The sequence below is a fragment of the Micromesistius poutassou genome (genome assembly GCF_964030765.1).
Source record: "Micromesistius poutassou genome assembly, chromosome: 1".
Lineage (NCBI taxonomy): Eukaryota > Metazoa > Chordata > Actinopteri > Gadiformes > Gadidae > Micromesistius > Micromesistius poutassou.
The window spans coordinates 10336150-10356287 of NC_140271.1; the positions used below are offsets into that span (position 1 = coordinate 10336150).

At 43.7% G+C, this 20138-nt stretch overlaps 1 protein-coding gene across 4 annotated transcripts; it reads left to right on the forward strand.

The window, feature by feature from the left end:
- The first annotated feature begins 1024 nt into the window (after nucleotides 1-1024).
- Nucleotides 1025-20043, forward strand: ciita (class II, major histocompatibility complex, transactivator). 4 transcript variants are annotated; one of them, XM_084488409.1, is made up of 19 exons: nucleotides 1025-1160; nucleotides 1444-1539; nucleotides 2854-2910; nucleotides 3094-3132; nucleotides 3292-3366; nucleotides 3452-3733; nucleotides 4147-4188; nucleotides 4347-4445; nucleotides 4681-4898; nucleotides 5221-6602; nucleotides 11327-11818; nucleotides 12201-12368; nucleotides 12755-12826; nucleotides 12949-13029; nucleotides 13187-13270; nucleotides 13718-13801; nucleotides 15486-15569; nucleotides 16413-16496; nucleotides 18197-20043. In XM_084488409.1, exons 2-19 carry the CDS (start codon nucleotides 1521-1523, stop codon nucleotides 18270-18272), a joined length of 3438 nt encoding a protein of 1145 aa, XP_084344535.1. In that variant the 5' UTR covers nucleotides 1025-1160; nucleotides 1444-1520; the 3' UTR covers nucleotides 18273-20043. The 4 variants fall into 4 exon arrangements, with proteins under 4 accessions (XP_084344535.1, XP_084344536.1, XP_084344534.1 ...); XM_084488410.1 differs by lacking the exon at nucleotides 1025-1160 and adding an exon at nucleotides 1180-1225; XM_084488408.1 differs by lacking the exon at nucleotides 1025-1160 and having other exon boundaries at nucleotides 1193-1539.
- The last annotated feature ends 95 nt before the right edge of the window (nucleotides 20044-20138 follow it).

Genomic DNA, 20138 nt, shown 5'->3' on the forward strand with positions numbered 1-20138 from the left:
GAATGATAAATACAATAACTATAACTCTTGACAATTAGCACTAAGCCTACTCATTGAATTTCCTCAGCTTGAGTCCCATAGTAATTAGATCATAAAGCTTCGGCAGTATGATTTTTACAAAGTTGCCTTCTAATTCACATGGACAGGATTCTGTAGAATTAAATTTTTCCAATTTTCCAAAATTTTCATCAAATTTTACCAATTGCTAAGCTAAAACTGAACTTTTATAGGATTCTGTATAAAGTTGTCGCATTCAATGCATGATCATCTCAAGATGTTTGTGATTTTTTTTGTGCAAACTACTATGACTAAAGCCTTGAAAGATTAAAGAAAAAGCCCCAGGTCTATTAATCTGTTATTCTGATCATGCAAAGCCCTTGTAAATAATATTGATCAAAAACGTACATTTGGGGTACTGTGTGTGTCATTCAAGCAGCAGATCTCCTACAATTATAAAGACATGTGACAACGCCCCTTAACTGTGGTAGGCTATAATGAGAACATAGCACAGCCTGTCGTGATCTATTGCTTAATTATAACAGCAGCAACCTTTAATGACAGTGTGCATTTAGCTATTTTAACACACTTTGAAGGACCAGGCCATGATTCACCTGTTTCATTATTTTAAGAATGGTTTCAGAATGGTTAAAATTATGTCGCCTAGAAGTGTTAACGACTAGCGTCAAGAGGTATGTTGTAATGTGTATATGTCAAACATTATGTTTGACATATACACATACCACCGCACCACAAACCGCACCACACTGGCCATGTTTGAAACATGGTGTGGTGCGGTTTGGCGGTTGGTGTGCCGGGAGCGAATTTGTTTTTCCTAGGCGGAATCCGGGAAAATCATGAATATTAATGATGGGATAGCCGGAAATTATCCAATCACGTTGGTTTAAATCCCTGTACCAATCCAAAAAGGCTAAAATCCATCACGTGACCGCGGGGAAGGTAACTTCAATTTCAATGTATATTAAACTAACTTTAGTCAGGTTGGGGTTAGGGTTAGGATTAGGAGTCAGTGTGCGTGTTTGATTGACAGGCTGCCTGTCAGTGCCTGCCAGCCCAATCCTAGCGCTTGAGGCGGGACTTTTCCCGGATTGCGCCGACGAAAAACTCAATCGCGTCCCGCGAGGGCTGTTGGGGGTAGTTAGGTACTTACCAGCCAAACAGCCATATGCTCCCGTCCACCCACATGCTCTACTCCACCGAATATGAAGTAACCATCAATAGGACTTTTTCGTGAGCTGCAAATGTGAAGTTCGAACACATTGACCTGCTACATTGACCCATTTTTTGTACAAGCAATATTTCATCAGTTTATAACTAGGCCCATACATTTATTTCCAAATATCTATAAACATGCCCTTTTGTCTGAAACGAAAGCGAAAGCAGCCGAGGTAATCTGAATAAGTGCGCTGCCTCGCTCCTCTGCAGATGCCGTTTGAGGACAGCAGCAGAGGGGAGCGCCTCGGCCGGATGACAACATACAAGATCGAACCTATAGAGCAGCCATGCAGGACGGCCCGGCAGGTGATGTATACGTACACATTACATACACTGGTCCCGCCAAGGGAAGAAACCGAGCGCTACTGACCACTAGCGCTAGTGGTCAGTAGCGCTCGGTTTCTTCCCTTGGCGGAACCAGTGACTGTCTAGTCTGCGTCACTGTAAATGTTTTGTCAATCAATACATATATATTGGTCATATAATACATGTGAGTTGATTATGAAAGTATCACACACACACACACACACACACACACACACACACACACACACACACACACACACACACACACACACACATGCTTTTGTATAGGTTTACCTGTATCAAATGCATCTGTTTAATGTAGTCTTATCCAGTAAAAATAATAACAAAACACAGAAAGTGTGATGAGCACACACAGTAAGCCTTACAAACTAAGAATACAATTGCTCAAATAGTAATATAAAACCTCCAAAATGAATAGATATGCATAATGTTTTAATGCATTTATCTGTGCTAAATAATTTCACAACTCAATGCTGCTTCTCAACGACTGCTGTTGGAGGAAGTTTGAGTTTGGAGGAAAGGCTTTCGAGCGAGTTCGACACCGAAACTGTACAGCAAGCCTTTAATCGTCATGTTTTGAATATTTTGAGTTTCATTTTATTTTTGACCTTCTTTAACCTTTTACATGATGTTCTTTGTGTATATACTGCTATTGCTGTTATTCTGAGCTTTGTTAAGCACTTAAAATAGATAGATAGATAGATATAAATAGATAAATATAATTAAAAGGTGCTATAGAAATAAAGATATGCTTACTTATTATAGCCTTTCTCTTGATTGTATAGGATAAGGGGTCGCAGTGACTGTTGTCTGATCAATCAATATTTACAATTCATGAAGTTGTATTGTATCATAAATCTGCTGGTGCCAAGGTTAGTTGTAACCTTGTAACCAAGTTGTATTTATTGTCTCCTGTCAACTGATTGAAGCTAGTATTGCATTGCTTTGTTGAGTGTCTTGAGTGTTGAGCAACATATGTAGCATATAAGGCATGAGAGAGACTTTTTTGGATGAAGAAATTCTTATATAATACTAAGGGCTTAGTGTACATGTCGTAACATGTGGCCGGGGAAGCCCGTTGAGAGAGTGAGGGGTGTACGAATACAATTGACTTGGAATTAAAGTGTAAATACTGCTCAATTAGGCATAGCAGAGTATTGACTCTCCAACATCTCCTGATAGTAGCCTTAAGGTCCTTAACTCTGAGCCTAAAAGGGTCTGAGGTAACTTTGCTTATTGTTCGAAAGCGAAGCCTCTCATTATGAATGAACGATGTTCCCTCTCTCCCATTAGGAGATGGGGTGCATGGATCAGATCCGGACCTTCCCTCTGACATCGAAGAGCTGCCAGGTAAACACAACAACAAACATGGGACCATCCCTTTTCATCCACAATGGTTTGCAAATAATCTCAAGTTCTGCTATGTATTTTTATTGTCACAGCGACCAAAGTCACTGCGCCTAATGGTGTTGACTTTAATTCTACTGTTCATTTTTATCATGTTCTTCATGATGTTCCTCTCTTCCTATCTAGATGTTGAGGAAATGGAAGAATTCCTGGCTACATTCACAGGTGAGTGGAAATGTCCAAGCCACACGCACACACGCACACACACACACACACACACACACACACACACACACACACACACACACACACACACACACACACATGCACACAAACGCACAATCGAAACACATTACTCACAAGAAAACTTTTCCCTCACACCAGACCAAGATACCCTCTTTGAGTTGACCAAGAGCAACTCTGTTTCCACAGAAGTCCAAGAAACCCCAGACGTCACCAGTAAGCTTCTCTTTCACTGGTTTACTTGCTCAACAGTGACATTCCACAGAAACAATACTGAAGTCCCCCTTTCACTATGCTGCAGAGGAATCGCATGGCGTTGAGAGAGCTGAACTCCCAATCCCAGCAGATCTTGCAGGCGGAGATGTGGTGTCACTTTCGGCATCCAATCCAGAGAGTCTATCGACTACCTCCACATCTCCCTCAAGTATCCTGCAGCTCCACCCATCTCTCCAGATGCCTGTTCAGTTCATCACCCTTGGCAACGCGGAAGGATGTCAGCATCCCACTTTGACCATTTCTCAGCATTCCCTGATTGCCCTTGCATTGTCCGGTTCAGCCACTAGCACAACAACATATATTTTGGGTGAGTGTGTTTGGGCTTTGTGAAGAGGTGTATATAATGTGACTGTGTGTGAGAGCTCTGCAGGATATATGAATACTAATATGAGTTGTTAATTTAAGTTCAGATGGAACTAAATTACTGCAATGTTGTCTTGTCCTGGTCTTGAAGTCTGAGGGGCAGAACAAATATACCTTTCTGGACTTTAATGTATTAGCAGTTATTTGCTTATAACTAATTATAACTGTAAATAAAACATTATTTGTTTAATTAGAAAGTTGATTTTGTGCATCAGGTATGTTCCATATTTTCATGCTCTCCTTGTTTGTTTAAATGTTTTCTGCTTTCCCACCTGTCATTTTCATACTGAGCCTAAATGTAACGGTGTACATGGAACTGCATTGTTTTCTCTCTTCAACACATCTTTCCCCACACAGTGCCCACTGTGCCACCACCCCCAGTCTCACCTCCTTCACCAGGTGAATAAAACATATTGGTATTGAATATATGACATACGGGGCTGGTTCTACCACCGATTTACGGCACAAACACGAAACAGCTCCATACTGCTCTCCTCTGCCTCTGTGGATGATGGCTGGAAGGCGTGTTCCTAACATAGGTGTCCCTCTGTGTGTAGTGAGCGATGCAGTGGCTCCAGTCGTCATGGTATCTGCTCCACAACGGTCTATCTCAGGCGACGCTGGGCAAGGCCTGGCCACCCAGTGCCTCGCCACTGGTGGGTCAAACATCCAGCCTAATTTCCTCTTTGGAATAAAGATGACAGCCATGTTTCAAATGGTTTCATTCCAACCTGTACTTGTTCTAAAAAGTCTCAATTATTATAATCAACCATTATTGATTGATTACTTAGTAATAGTAGTAGAGATTGATGATACAATATAATTGGCTTGTCAACAAATCGAATCACAGTGTGCTTGTGAAGTGAGTGTTATAATCTCTTTTCCCTCTAGAACGTGTTGAGGATTATATTGTGAAGGCAAAAGCTCAGATGGAGAAAACCTGCCTGCAAATGGAGGGGGGTCTTAACCCGCGCTCCCATTACGTGGACACACGACTGGTCGGGAGGGACCTCCTGCGTTTGAATAAGAAGGGCAACACGTGCTTGGAGGAGGAGCTGGCCCTCATGGGAGACACGGCCAGGCAGCAGTCCTCTGTCGGGCGGAGTCAGGTGAAGACCTGGAGGATCACATTTTGAAATCTGAAATTTAGTTCAGCATTATCGAAAAATGAAGCTTTGATAGTGTTGGTCAGAACTGTGAAAGGTTTACTTTAGTCTTAATGGACCGTTTGAAATGTCTACTATTGGTCAGCTCAGGGGTGGACTAGCAAAGTAATTTGGCTCTGGATTGATGGACTGGGTCGGGGGTTATATATTAAAGTTAGTTACAGCGGGGGGGGGAAGGGTATATGCAACAGTCAGTAACGATGGAAACATATATACGTAATCATACAAATCAATATGTGCCTCTTTTCCTCTGTCGATTCCTCAGATCTTTGAAAGCTCAGCTGGATCCCAACCAAACCGTTCAGTATTGGTCGTTGGCAACACCGGGACGGGGAAGACCACCCTGACCCGGAGCCTGGGCCTGGACTGGTCCGCCGGCTCCTTCCCTCAGTTTGACTTCTTCTTCCTATTGGAAGGTAAAGGCCTCGCTCTGACCAAGCCCACCTTCAGTCTGCCGACCCTGCTGCTCGGTGGCCTCTCCCCAGTGACACCTGTGTGCCTGGACACCCTTCAGGTCTTCAGTCATGTCGCCGCTGCCCCCGAACGTGTCCTCGTTGTTTTTGACGGTTTCCAAGAGGCTTGGAACCTGGAATCTCTGCTGCAGGCTCTCGACAAGAACCTTGTGGCTGACCTCCAGAAGGACACCAGGAAACCAGCCTTCACCGTGAGGCAGCTATACTCCGCCCTGCTCCAGAGGGTCCTGCTACCCGGTTGCACCCTGCTGATCACGGCTCGGCCAAGAGGAGCCACTGGCAGCCTTAAGCGCTGGGCTGACAGCCTCTTTGAGCTCTCCGGCTTCAGCCCTGCAGAGGTAGATGGCGCTCTGTCCCGGTACTTCACCGAACCGGCCAGCCACGACACCGCCCTAACCCGGCTACAGAGCAGTCCCTATATATCCAGCCTTTGCTGGAATCCGGCCCTCTTTTGTTTGGTATGTTTTGTGCTGGAACATTGCGATCATTCAGAGACCTTTCCTGACACCCTCAGCGGACTTTGTCATCGAGCCCTGAGGCTAAAGCTGGCACATCAGTCGGAGGACACGAGTAGTCACGATCTGTCGCCAGCCCCCTCGCAAGTCAAGCTCGAAAGTGACGTATGCAGGAGTCTCAAACACGTTCAAGCTAAGAAAGTTACCAAAAAGATGTTAATCCGCTCTTGCAACCGAAAGGCCTCTACTACTACAGGAGGCAGAGGTAAAGAGAAGGGGACGTCAGAGGGAAAGAAAAAAAAAAGGAATGATGGAAGAGACAAGGAAGAGCTGTTGGCCCAACTGAGCCGTTTGGCGTGGGAAGGGGTGCAACAGAATGACCTTGTCCTTCCTCCAGGGCGAGGCTTCACGGCTACAGTGAGGGAGGTCGGCCTGAGGGCTGAACTCTTCCACTCCTCCCGTCTAGGGGAGAAGCCAAAGGGAGTCTCACTAGGGGAGTGGGAGGGAGGAGGGCAGGCAGGGCAGATGAAGAGTCCAGATAAAGAGGACAATGCAGGAGGAGAAGGGGAAAGAAGGGGGAGTGAAGAAAGGAAGAACACCAGAAGGAAGATGAAGAGTGATGAGGATTTTGAGGATATGAGTGATGGTAGCCACGTTCTGTCATGGTCGAACCCTTTCCTCCAGAGCTTCCTGGCGGGTCTTCACATATCGTCCACAAGGTAAATTGAAAATCAAGAGCTCCGACGATAAAGGAGATAACTGACGTTAATCTATTGATATTGCTTCACAAAGATGTCAAGTGAAAGACAACAGGATCTACAATCATGAAATAATTATAACTTATCACACAGGGATGTATCCACTACACACTTATCAAATTACTTATTACTTACTTACATAGCTAATAGACTTGGAAGGACTCATAGTACTCAATTCCTCAACGCCGTAGCTTCTTTCTGCTCCACTCAGTACGTTTACATGCACAGCTTAATTCGATTAAAGCCATAGCTCGATTATGCTCCTCAATTGGACAACTACAATTGTCCGTGTATACATGGCGGTGAGTAAATCGATTCATTGGCCGAAGCGTGTCATGCCCCGGTACGATAGGTGGCGCTGTGCCCATTTCAACTAGTGGTAATAGAGCCACCGGTTGACCTCTTTACGTCACCAGCAACAACAAACTCATTCGAGAAAGCGATGGTTCAGCGATTGTTCCGACCTCTCGGTCGTATGCGGACTGCAGCGCAGCCGGAGGAGTCGGCATACGACCGAGAGGTCGGAACAATGGAGTGTCGGAACAATGGAGTGTCGGAGAAATGATATGGACCGGAAGTGAACTGACAGCTGTCTGCTGAAACATCGCTTTCTCCTCCATGTCGCGTTTCAATCTGGACTTCAGAGAGTCAAAGCCAAAGTTAATTTCCCCCAATTCCTTTTGCCCATGGGTGAGATAAACCCGACTAGGAGTCTTTACTTGTTGTGGAAGTACCAAAGAGTCGGAGAACCCGACGCAGTCTGTAAGATTCATAATATCAGAGAATACCCCCGTCAGTTCGGCCGCGGCGCAATTAATTAATAAAGATCGTAGTTATTTTACAACCTCGTTGATGAGCAACATTTAGAAAAACATGGACTTTTAATTCAGCCTTGGGTTAAATCGAAGCGTAGTGTGTACTGAATGCACGTTGAGGATGATACACTCCTTAGGGGGTAACTACATTGGCACGACACCGGCTTCCTCCATCTTCTGCGCCAGCTTTTTAAATAAATCGCCGACCCAAAGTTAGTTGACAGCTCTCTACTGAAAACATCTTTCTCCCACCGGAGCAGCCCCTCCGCCGCCCGTCAGTATACGGCATTCCCCGCCGCATCGCAAGGAATGAATAAAGATCGTAAACACGTTGGGAGAAAAAAACATTTATTTTGACAGATGTGCCCGGATTTACTACTTTGCAACCTCGTTGATGACCCACATTTAGAAAACAAGTACTTTTAATTCAGCCTTGGGTGAAATGGAAGCGTAGTGTCCGTGTGTTTCCACCTTTAACTGTGTTCACACCGCACTTCGCCCCGCGACACGTTTCAATGCAAAGTGAACGTAGAGACGCGTATCGGGCTAAATTTTTTGTCGCCGGGACTCGCGACAAGATTTGATTGACGGGGCGACAATTTTCCCCAAAACGGACGGGCGCGTTCACGTGGATTTGTCGCGCGAATGAGCGACAGATTTTGCAGAAGTTGAAATATTTCAATTTCTTTCGCGGCACTCGCGGTGAGACAGCCAATCAGCGTTCACTCCCTGTGGGTAACATGGGTGAAGTAACGTAAAACAGCCAATCAGCGTTCACTCCCTGGGTGACGTCACGTAACAGCCAATCAGTTCACTCCCTGGGTGAAGTAACGTAAAACAGCCAATCACCGTTCAGCCGGCTGGGCTAACCGTTCGGAACCGGTGTCGTGCCAGAAGTTGATTTTTGCCAGAAACTGATTTCCGGTCCGCGGGAGCGCGCACGGTCTGTTAAAGTTGTGAAGCGCTGATTCTGTGGCGCTATGGCTGCTTTCGTCAGGCTCAAACAGCGCCAGTATGCCACAGTTTATATCGATGATAAGTATTTGTGAGACAATAAAACATATTTTAACACATTTGGCGGTGATGAACGTTGGCTGTTCAGAATGTAGGCCAATCAAGCGTTTATGAAGCGATCATTGAATGATCCGATAATGACGATAGTGTGAGAAAGATCATCAAATGTTGTTTTTATTTTTTATTTTTTTTTTATCTCTGTTTATGTGTTTGATAGCCTCCTGTGTGTCCAGTAGCCTAATAGGCCTATTGTTGTTGGGTAGATGGTGAAAATCAGTTTCTGGCAAAAATCAACTTCTGGCACGACACCGGCCGCAACTGTGGGTATATTTCATGATATGCGGCTGATATTAACAAACATTGTTTGTTACCAGTATTGTTTACATTATCGTTGTCGACTTGTGTTCATAATATGCATGTGTCAACCTGTTAATATACATCGCCATGGACCAACCATTCCCTGCACTCCGCAGTGAACCGCAGCTTGAGGAGGAGAAAGTGATTGTTGCCGTTTGCGACTCCCGGAGCTCTATATATAATATTATATGATATTATATATATAATATATAAATATCTATATAATATAATATATACGATATATATAATATCACGGCACAAAGCGGTGTGCGCCTCCGGATTATATTATTAACCCATAAACGATGGGCATTCCGGTGTCTCTCCCTCTTCCACAACAGGTACAGACACACAATAGTGGTGATCTCGGCCATGGTTGATGAGAATGAATTGGCATGAATGACCGTTGGCGGGAAAAACGCTCTGTGACAAAATTCGCCCTGCGACACGTTTCAGTGCACACATTAAGCCAGTGTTTCTCAAACCTTTTCGGTCGTCCCCCACTTTGGACAAGGGGGAATTTTCAAGCCCCACCTGCCCCCATCGCCCCAACACAACGCTAATGAAATAGCCAAGCTTAACATTTCCAAATTTATTGAAGTAACATCAAGTTACATCATGTTGTATCTAAATTCTAACTCAATAACATCAAATAACAACAAGTTCAACAATAGAGAAAATAAAAGTGCAGCTGTGTCATAACTTGCATCAAGTTCAAAAATAGAGAAAATAAAAGTGCAGCTGTGTCATGACAAAAATAACTTTTGAGACCTATCCCTGCTTGAGTGGCTGCAAAGCTGCAAGCTTAAAATGTTAAAATGGAGGCCTATTTCAAATTTAAAAAAAAAAGCATTATTAGTGACACATCTACAAAATATGCGATCAGTGCCCCCGGCCGAGAAGCGAGCTCGAGTGTCAGCGGACACACTATCGGACGTAGAGGACTCCAGCGATGAGGCTCCGCAGCATCGGGATGAAGCTGCTGCTTGATTACAAAACACCTAAAGACGACTCTCTTGGTGTGTGATCGTGGTGGGGAGAGCACGGTCGTTCATTTCCCAATATCGCTCAGATTGACAGATTTATCCTCGCCATCCCCGCTCAGCGCATCCAGCGCAGCAAGCAAGCGAGCGAGACTCCTCCGGTGCTGGATCTGACATTCAGGAGCGGAGGAGTCAAACAGAAAACTAAAACCGTCAACAGTGGATGATGTGCTTTTTTGCACGGCAATCTAAAGCACCACGCCAAACGCCGCTAGTGTAATTCCCCGGCGTTCCATCTTATGTGTCTAATTTTCCTTCGGGTGCGGGTCGGGCGTCAGTATCAATTTATAGCGGGTCTGGTCGGGTGTGGAATGTAAATCACGCTACTGTCGGAACACGGGTCGGATGTGGTTTTAAGTTTTGTGGGTAAGGACGGGTGCGGACGGGTTTGCAAAATAAGACCCGTGCAGGACACTTTTTAAAATCCCCTTCAGCGCGAAACATGTATTTGCCACATCTTGCTCCGACTGTTTTTGACTAATTTGAAAATGTTTAGCTACCCTGGCCTACACCCAAATTTAGGATTGAGTTTGCAATCAGCAAGGCAGGTTAACGAGCACAGCGACGCGGCGCCCCCGATATAGAATGACGAGTTGGAGCGCGGCGACGGCACCTATTTTATTGCATGAACAAATATTGATATATATCTTATATCGACATTCTGCTTGAAAATACGAGATATGACTTTTGGTCCATATCGCCCAGCCCTACTGTCAAGCTTTTGCTCCTACCATAAGAAATATGGAGTTTTCAGTGAAATTTCCTCCCGTTTGCGCCCCACCTGTCACGTCTCTATTCCCCACCAGTGGGGCGCGCCCCACACTTTGAGAAGCGCTGCATTAAGCACACATTAAGCACGATGTCGCGCGTCAACATACGCAGCTTCGCGCGAACAGGCGAAAATTGTGTCTTTTGGTGTGAACGCACAGTAATGAATGCATGCCATGCGCGCTCCCGTGGCCGGGACACAATTCTTATAGGGGGTAACTACATTCACCGGCTTCCTCCATCTTCTGCGCCACCTTTTTAAATAAATCGCCGTTTCTCGTTTATCATCGAGATTATCCCTTATCCGACGGCGGCGACAACAACAACAACAAGACTATCGTCTCCTTCTACTTCCGGCTCACGGCCCCGGGAAAAGGTCTCGAGCATGCACAGAACGCAAATCAACGCATAAGCCAATTCGATTATTTTTCATTTGGCAGGGTAAGCCTTCACCCATCCAATGGGATTGGAGTAACAGGAGGAAATCGATAACATGAGACTGCTAAGAATTTCATGAAAAATATTTTTCTGATGCTTAATATACACCTTGATAACCCTTAATAACATAACTAGAAGTAATTATGGATGTCTGTTGTTTGTCACTTTATTAAAGTAGTTTGTGGCACATTTGCATAATTTGGATATAGGTAAGATCTCTCTCTCTCTCTCTCTCTGTTTTCTGTATCCTTAGGAAAACATCTGGAATCCTGAAGACCTTTCCCATGCAGTTGAGCCTTGGGAGGGGTCGGCGACGGGCCCAGAAGGAGGAACTGGACCTTGTGCAGAGGTTCGCCATCGGGACCCTCTTTCTGTGCCCCAGTGTCTCCCGGGACAACGTCTCCAAGCAGTCGGTTCTCATCAAATACCTCGAGGAGCACCTGGGCCAGGCGGAACATAGCGGTGCCCACCTGTTGGAGGCGTGCCACTACATCTACGAGGCCGGCATCGGCAGCGCAGACACCTCATGGGGCAAAATGCTCACCGGTGTCCTGGCCAAGATCGTCCCCAGGGAAATGAGCTTCCAGCGAGTGAGGATGTGGCCGTCGGATGTGTATGTGGTGGGGAAAGTTCTGGAACTTGTGGGAACGGGAGGTTCTGGGTTCTGCCTGGGACTGGAGGATACTGGGATACGGACGTCTGGAATTCTGTCGCTACTGGGGCTTAGCAACATTGCGACATACAGGTAGGTAAACTCAACCTGTTCAACCTGGCGGTAAGGGCAATGGTGGTTGCTGAGGAGGTGTAACTAATTGCCAGAAAACCATAGGATTACTGGCTCGCTTGTACTGCTCCATCTGGAAAATAGTGTCATTGTGTCCTGAATGAGACATCTTACCCTTCACTGAGCCATTGAGCATGTCCTTATCATCAGATATCAGCTTGTTGATTTAATTTAAAACTAGTTTGGGTTTATCACTGTCTAGTTATCCATTCTGGGTCTATTTTTGTTAACAGGCCTTGCCCTTTTTCCATTAAGCCCATACACCCTCAGAGTTAAGGAATCATAATTGACGTTAACCAGCGCTGGAAAAAAACAGCAACTACCCTTTTTGTACAACGTTCAGGGCATGCACTGCAGATGTCATCGCCATGTGGGAGGAGCTGGAAGAAAAGGAGGAGCTTAAACTTAAAGAAGCCATGTCCAAATTCAAGCTGAACCCAAAGGCTACCCAGGTGTGTCATGTCGATGACCTAGCACGTCTGGTCAGCATGCACAGGAGACTGACTGACTGGTAATACGGCACAATGATCCTAAACTTCTTAATAACACACTTGTCTTTTTATTTTTTGTTCTCAGAGGCCCTTAATCAATCAAGGGTCTTTTCCCAGTATTGGAGCAGGGCTCAAACACTCTCACCTACTCTCACCCTGTCTACTTGAAGTTCGATACAAAATTATTTCAAATGGTCTTCACTGATCTCAATCTTAGTTAATGAATCAAGCCAGACAAAGCTTTGATGTGGTGGAAGGGCTTGTGAGTTCTACTGATCTCCGATACAATGATATAATGATACAATGATCACACAATCAATACATGAATCAATACATTAAACTACAACATTAAAGGTATAATATGTCATTCCTGTGTTTATGAAGTGAAGGCTGTGTTCTCCTTTAGCTCCAGCCAATCGGATTCGGTCCTGGCGTCGGGGGTTCCCGCAGTGAAGGAACTACACAAGCTGGAGTTGGAGTAAGAAGGCTATGCAATCAATCAATTAAGCCGTGCTTGGGATACGGAGGATGTCAATAAAATTAATTAAATGAGGGTGCTGTTAATGACGCTGACGATGAAGGTACCCCTCCTCCCTGAAGGCTAGGTCCAGAGGATTGCACCCTGGCTCTGCCTAAGCTGTGGTCACTCCTGCCAGACTTGCACAACCTACGCCATCTTGAGTCAGTATAAGCATCAACCCATACATTTCCCTCTTGCTACTTGCGGCATGGCAATGCATTTATGTGTGTTCATTTGCGTTTGCTTACCAGGACGTTTTGTGAAGTTTGCGTTTCTTCGTGTGCTTTTATCTTTTTTGTTGCGGCCTCTCACCGGCAGTTTGGACAAAAGTGAGCTGGGGGATGAAGGAGCAGAGGCACTGGCTGAGGTTCTGGTGTCGCTCTCCCAGCTGGAAATCCTAAAGTACGTCCCTTAACCAGGCCACACGTCCCCGGAGGTCAACTGTCAGTGATGTGCACTTGTAATTCTAAAGTGCACTTGTTCTTCGAGGATAACTCTGTGGAAGCTCGGTTTTCGTGATGCTAGGCGTACACCACACAATTTCACATCCAAGTTTGATTCGTCTCACCCGTCGATGAGGTCGGCTTCGGTGTGCATTTGTGTCACCACTGCTTTGTGGCAGGGGTTGTTGTGTTTTGACGTTGGCACAAACAAAAATGGCGGCCTGTTGATGTTCTTTGATATTTATAAGCACATTGACAAGCAGCAGGCGTTCTCGCCACCACGTTGTTGTGTCCGTATCTTGCAGCCCAGTCTTAAAGTACTGTGAGGCGACTGTGAGAGGGGATCGGTAAATGTGAAATGACCTGTGACGTTGACAGAACTGAGACCATGTGTTTGTTGTTCTAGTCTGTCCCAGAACGGTATTGGAGACAGCGGGGTGTATGAGCTGTCTTTGGTCCTGATGAACCCAGCCTCACTGCGTTGTCTCAGGTACACACACACACACACACACACACACACACACACACACACTGTGGCAACCCTGCTCAGGGAGTGAACCGTCTTACTCCAATCAGCACACAATTGTCTTAGGTGTTGAGCCACAAAGGCTCTTTTAATCAAACATAAAGTATCTTTCTTAAAAGAACAAAAAGATAATGGGCGGGCTCCATAGCCTGGTTCCACAGGGTGGCACAGCCACAATGGCTGGACTCTTCTTGCACCCAAGCCAAGAGAGCCCTGAATGCACCTTCGAGCAGGCTTTTTAAGGTCTGCTCTCCCCTGGCCCTCAGGTGCTCTGCATCACGTTGATTGTCAAGGGCCAGGTTTCCACAACACACACACACACACACACACACACACACACACACACACACACACACACACACACACACACACACACACACACACACACACACACACACACACACCTGGGGTGTATTCCATCAACCAAGCTAAGCGTAAAGCCGGGCTTATTTCGCTTAGCCTGGCTTCTTTCAGCTAGAGTAACGTTCCATTAACGTGACTTAAGGGAATCTCCGCTAAGTAACCATGGCAACTTATCTGTCAAAACTAACCTGGTTGGTAGCAGGTTAACTGTCAGGCTAACTTGAGCGGTGTTTCAGAGAAATTCATCTGTCAGCAACAATTGTACCATCAGAAGGTTCTGCCAAGCCTAGTCCTCACGATTTTGTCATAAATGTACATATATGAAGTACAAACAGCGTATATTTTCACTAAGGGTCTAAGATTAAATGATGCAAATAAAATAATTCAATGAATTGCTATCTATTGTCACCGTGGCTATTTTCTCAACACATTTTTATACAAATCTATGTATTATAACAAAATCAGGAATCAGTAGTTGGATGAATGGTCTACTTACCCTGCACTTACCCTGTGTTACGCGCGACCCGAGTTTGCGTCCAGAGTATTTCATAGTATTCTTGGCGTTGGCTTAACTTTGTAATTCCCTTTATTAATTGTATTAATTCCCTAATTTAGAATATTCAAAGAAATGGAAAATAAATGGCATGAAAAGTTTTATGATTTCTCCAGTAATGCTTCCTATATTACTAATTGCGTGGGGATTGAACCCCGGACGACCGGGTGCAAGTCCGACATGTTAACTCGAGACTATCTCCCTGTTTAAAAATCCATGGTCAATATTCAATTAAAATATGTACGCTTAATACTACTTATTATATACTTTATATTTTATACTTTTTTTTATACTACTTATGCATCAAAGAGAACGGTGATTTTTTTGCCAGACGGCCTCCCTGTTTTTATTAATGGTTACGGTGTTCCCTTTTTTAGTTATTATATGCTTGTATTCCTCATAGACCTCCACAAGCAGCTTCTGTTCGCCGCTGGAAAAGATCCCGCTCGGTCCTTTTCGGACATTTGATCCATGATTCGACATTAACGGTTCTGGGCTGGTTACATATCTCGTGCGTAATCCAGGATAACGTTAGCCTGGCTTGAACTAACCTGAGCAAGGCGCGGCTGAACTGCGTTGATGGAATGGCTTAAGCCTCAAGTGGAAGTTGGCGCTAGTTCTAACTGGGCTTAATTAACTAAGCGCCGCTTTTGTTAGCGACTTTGATGGAATACCCCTCTGATCTGTCATCTGATCTCTGATGTCTAGAGATGTTCTGTGTTTTTCTCTCAGTCTGTACAGTAACATCATTTCCGACATTGGTGCATACTGGCTGGCCAGAGTCCTTCCTCTGATGGTGTCTCTGACTGACCTAGAGTAAGGATCAGCTTACATTTGACGTCATGTGAATTATTTTTGCTGCATTGACAATGTTATCCTTTATGGTACGCAAGGTATATATGTATGTGTACGCTGTCAGACAAACCCTGCCCTTAAAATAGTGTTTTTCCTGTGGCTCATTTATTTTGGAAGCTCACCAGGGACCACGTAAGTGTTTTTATTTATGCCACACTCCTCCAAAGCCTTGATTTAGTGGTTTGGCAGCACGAATCCTCCTTTGCAGTGCCACGATTCGATGCTGCGTCACACTCTGGTGGTGCCAGTGCCCAACCTGATGTCACATGGACAAATGCAAATGTAGAAAGCCTTCTTTGGGCACTACAGCCGTGCCTGTGAACTAGTCAGTGCACAACACAGCAGCCAGAATACACGAAGATGGATATCGTGTACTTATTTACTGTTTTGTAATCAGAAGTCTATGGGTTTATGGGTCTATGGGTTTTGGGGATGGATTTAGGAGCTTCTAGAGGTGTGCCACATTAGCATAGTCAAAGATCCTGGTATACTAGATGAGAGCCAGGATGTGGATTTACATAAGCCATTTTATGTCCTGTAGAGATTGTTCCTTAAAGTATATTTTTTAAGGATTTCAACCACACCCAGAACAGGACTTTAAATCACTTAAGGTAGAAGTAATAGGCAAGCAAGTGTTGTGATGAGGCTCAGGTGTAAACTTGATCTCTGTGTATATGCGTTAAAAGCCCCTCTCCAGTATTTAAAAGAACTAAAATGAAAACATAAATGTTTAAATACAAGTCGGCAGCTCTGTTCTTTCTGTTGTGTAAAACAAAACCATTGATTCTAATAAAATGTCCATAGTGTGAAGTACAACAACCTGACGGATTTGGGGGCCCAGAACCTTGGAGCCATCCTGAAGAAATGTCCCTCTGTGAAAAGCCTGAGGTGAGAATACACAATGCATCATTTTTCCAGCATCGACAACGAGTGTGTAGAACAATGACGTACAATCCTAGTTGTTTCTCTCACCACCAGTTAAGTATTTTGTCTTTGAAGAAGACATAACAACAATGATTTAAGAGCTATTGTTTGAGTGTAATTTGTTAAGAGTCAGCTATTATTGAGTGAAATGCGCTGTGAGAATATCTGTTTCCAGTTTACTGCGTCTGCCTCTGTATGTTGGATACTTTTAATAATCTCGCTTGCTGTGGCTGGCTTCGCTTGCTGTGGCTGGCTTCTCAAAAATGGCCTACCCTAGCTTTTGATCATCTGGTCTGAGGGGTATTCCATCAAAGTCGCTAACGAAAGCGGCGATTAGTTGATTAAGCCTGGTTAGAACTAGCGCCAACTTCCACTTGAGGCTAAAGCCGTTCCATCAACGCAGTTCAGCCGCGCCTGGCTCAGGTTAGTTCAAGCCAGGCTAACGTTATCCTGGATTACGTGCGTTCACGAGATATGTAACCAGCCCATAACCGTGAATGTCGAATCATGGATCAAATGTCCGAAAATGACCGAGCGGGATCTTTTCCAGCGGTGAACAGAAGCTGCTTGTGGAGGTCTATGAGGAGTGCACGCATATAATAACTCAAAAAGGGTACACCGTAACCATTAATAGAAACAGGGAGGCTGCCTGGCACAAAAATCGGTGATCTGTTGAATGCATAAGTAGTATTAAGCGTAACATATTTTAATTTAATATTGACCATGGCTTTAAAGGCAGGGAGACAGTCTCGAGTTAACGTGTCGGACTTGCACCGTCGTCCGGGGTTCTAACCCCACGCAAGTAATAGTAATATAGGAAGGATTACTAGAGAAATCAAATAACTTTTCATGCCATTTATTTTCCATTTCTTTGAATATTCTTAATTAGGAAATTAATCTAATTAATAAAGGGAATTACAAAATGAAGCCAACGCCAAGAATACTATGAAATACTCCGGACGCGAACTCGGGTCACGCGTTTTACAGGGCAAGTGCTAGACCATTCACCCAGTCGCTGATTCCTGATTACGCGATAATACATAGATTTGTGTGAAAATGTGTTGAAAAAATAGCCACAGTAATAATAGATAGCAATTCATTTAATTATTTCATTTGCATCATTTAATCTTAGACCCTTAGTGAAAATATACGCTGTTTGTACTTCATATATGTACATTTATGACAAAATTGTGAGGACTAGGTTTGGCGGAACCTTCTGATGGTACAATTGTTGCTGACAGATGGATTTCTCTGAAACACCGCTCAAGTTAGCCTGACAGTTAACCTGCTACCAACCAGGTTAGTTTTGACAGATAAATTGCCATGGTTACTTAGCGGAAATTCCCTTAAGTGACGTTCATGGAACACAACTCTAGCTGAAAGAAGCCTGGCTTTGCGTTTAGCTTGTTGGTTATTTTGGTCGGATAAGTTGCCATGGTTACTTAGCGGAGATTCCCTTAAGCCACATTAATGGAACACAACTCTGGCTGAAAGAAGCCATGCTAAGAAAAATAAGCCCGGCTCTGCGTTTAGCTTGGTTGATGGAATACCCCCCTGGTCCGTCCCATTTGGATGCCCTTATCGAATCCTGAAGGATTGAATATCACAACATTGAAAGGTGCTTAACAAGCACTTTCTCTCTCCCTCTGTTGTTGTTTTGCCAGGATGTGGAACACGTCTATCTCATTTGCGGTATTTGAACGACTTCAGAAAGAGGACAGCAGGATTATGTGTCATTAGAACACACAAGACATAGAACTGCTTGGATTTACCAAACCTCCGCTCTAATGTTGGCTGTTAGCCTGGGGGTAACACCACAAGAGGGAACATTTCAAGAATTTGCATGTTTTGCACTGAGTATGTCCATGCACTGGCTGTATGTGAATAGGAACAGGTACTGTTTGTATGTGAATACGTATGTACATTAACTGTATGACTGTGAATAGGTCAATGCACTGTCTGTATGTGAATACGTACATGAACTGTATGTATGTGTGAGTGCGTTAGGTCGGTTGCTATAAACCTACCTAGGTTTGAGTTTAGCGTTTGGGTACTTTCAAACATGGCTGCATCGTCTCAACACTGAATTAAGATAATATAAATACAAAAATGCAATGGTAAGAAATACAGCCAGTTAAAGTTCTTAAGGCACAGTAATATACGCTACGAAGAGCGTGTAAACATAGTTTAACATAGTAATGTGGTAAGAAGGTAACCAGGTATTTCTTGGCTCCAGAAAGTGAGACGTTATTGCTTTCTTTAAGTCTTTCGCTATTTATTTATTTTTATTTATTTAATTTATCCAGGTAACAGTAAAGTGCAAAAAGAAAATGCAAGTGTATAGACAGCATCCAATCATGTGACTTTAAGGATTCTTCAATTCAGGAAGTGAGACTTGATAAGTCAGTTAAAATTATTTTTGCAGCTGATTCAAGGACAATGTGGCTTTGTTAGAAAACATTTCTTACCCATCTATCCTGACACAGGGAAGTGAGTCACAGTGAAGATTCAAGATTAAAGATTTTTTATTGTCACGTCATATAAGTATACAAGTATACTGCAGTAAAACTATTTGGTTCTGGCTCCTTGGCCTAGCAGCAGCAAACAAGTTATAATATATGATAGACAATATAATTTAAACAAATATAAATCTTAGAATAAAAAAAGTTAGAATAGCAGCAGAAACACTGTATAGATTGATATGAGGTATCATTAGCTTGTCAACAGTGTGCAGTGGCATTCATGTCGAGAAGATCATCATCATCATCTGAATGTGGAAAAATAATTATGTACACAAGTATTTCTTAGCTCCAGATGAGAAGCATGCATTGTTACCTGCCTCAGTTTGACATTGGTGACCTGTCAAGATCAGGTTCAAAACATAATTAGAAGTAAATAGATTGGTGCACAGACCTCGAAGATCGCTTCATATTTTGGATGAAGAGCCTGTGAAAATATGTAACCTCATTTTATGTTTTTAACTACCTCAAATACCAATTAAAGGACTTGTATTTACCATAATTGAACTATGAAAACACAAAAGTAGTTGGCTGAATACAAAGACTACAACATACAGTTGACCATTCTTGAAGTGGAACTATAGGTGACCACATTTGATGGATCACCAATGTTGATGAAGCACTGGCTATGAAGTTCTATGCACATTGGTAGTTTCAATGTATGTGTTGAATCTTTTAAATTCATTTTGTCTGTTACAGTAACAGCTATATTTGCGGGCAAGACTGTGGTACGAGGTGTTGTTTGGTATAAAATGTAGTACTTTTGGGAAATTTGTTGTACCTTGTTGTATTTTGATCAGTCACATGAATAAATGCAATTCTTATTTTTTTACCCATGAGGTTGCCAATATAATTGATTTCAAATGTGTTTTGACAACATCCCCAATGATCTACGATGTAATGAATGTGTTATAACCATCAGTCTTCAAATTCAGCACGGCCACTGGGGATGCATTGATACCAACAATGAAGCCAGACAGAGTTTGCAGTCTTTGCATTCCGTTGAGTATGTAGTACACGAAGTACACGTTTTGAAAATAAAACTTTATTGATATTCAGATACATCATTGTTGACATGGGGCGTGAG

What these genes read in the sequence shown, in the direction of transcription:
- ciita (XM_084488409.1), top strand. An exon ending in CTTCACATATCGTCCACAAG is followed by an intron (nt 6,603 to 11,326) that starts GTAAATTGAAAA and finishes CTGTATCCTTAG; the next exon opens with GAAAACATCTGGAATCCTGA. An exon ending in CACAACCTACGCCATCTTGA is followed by an intron (nt 13,030 to 13,186) that starts GTCAGTATAAGC and finishes TCTCACCGGCAG; the next exon opens with TTTGGACAAAAGTGAGCTGG.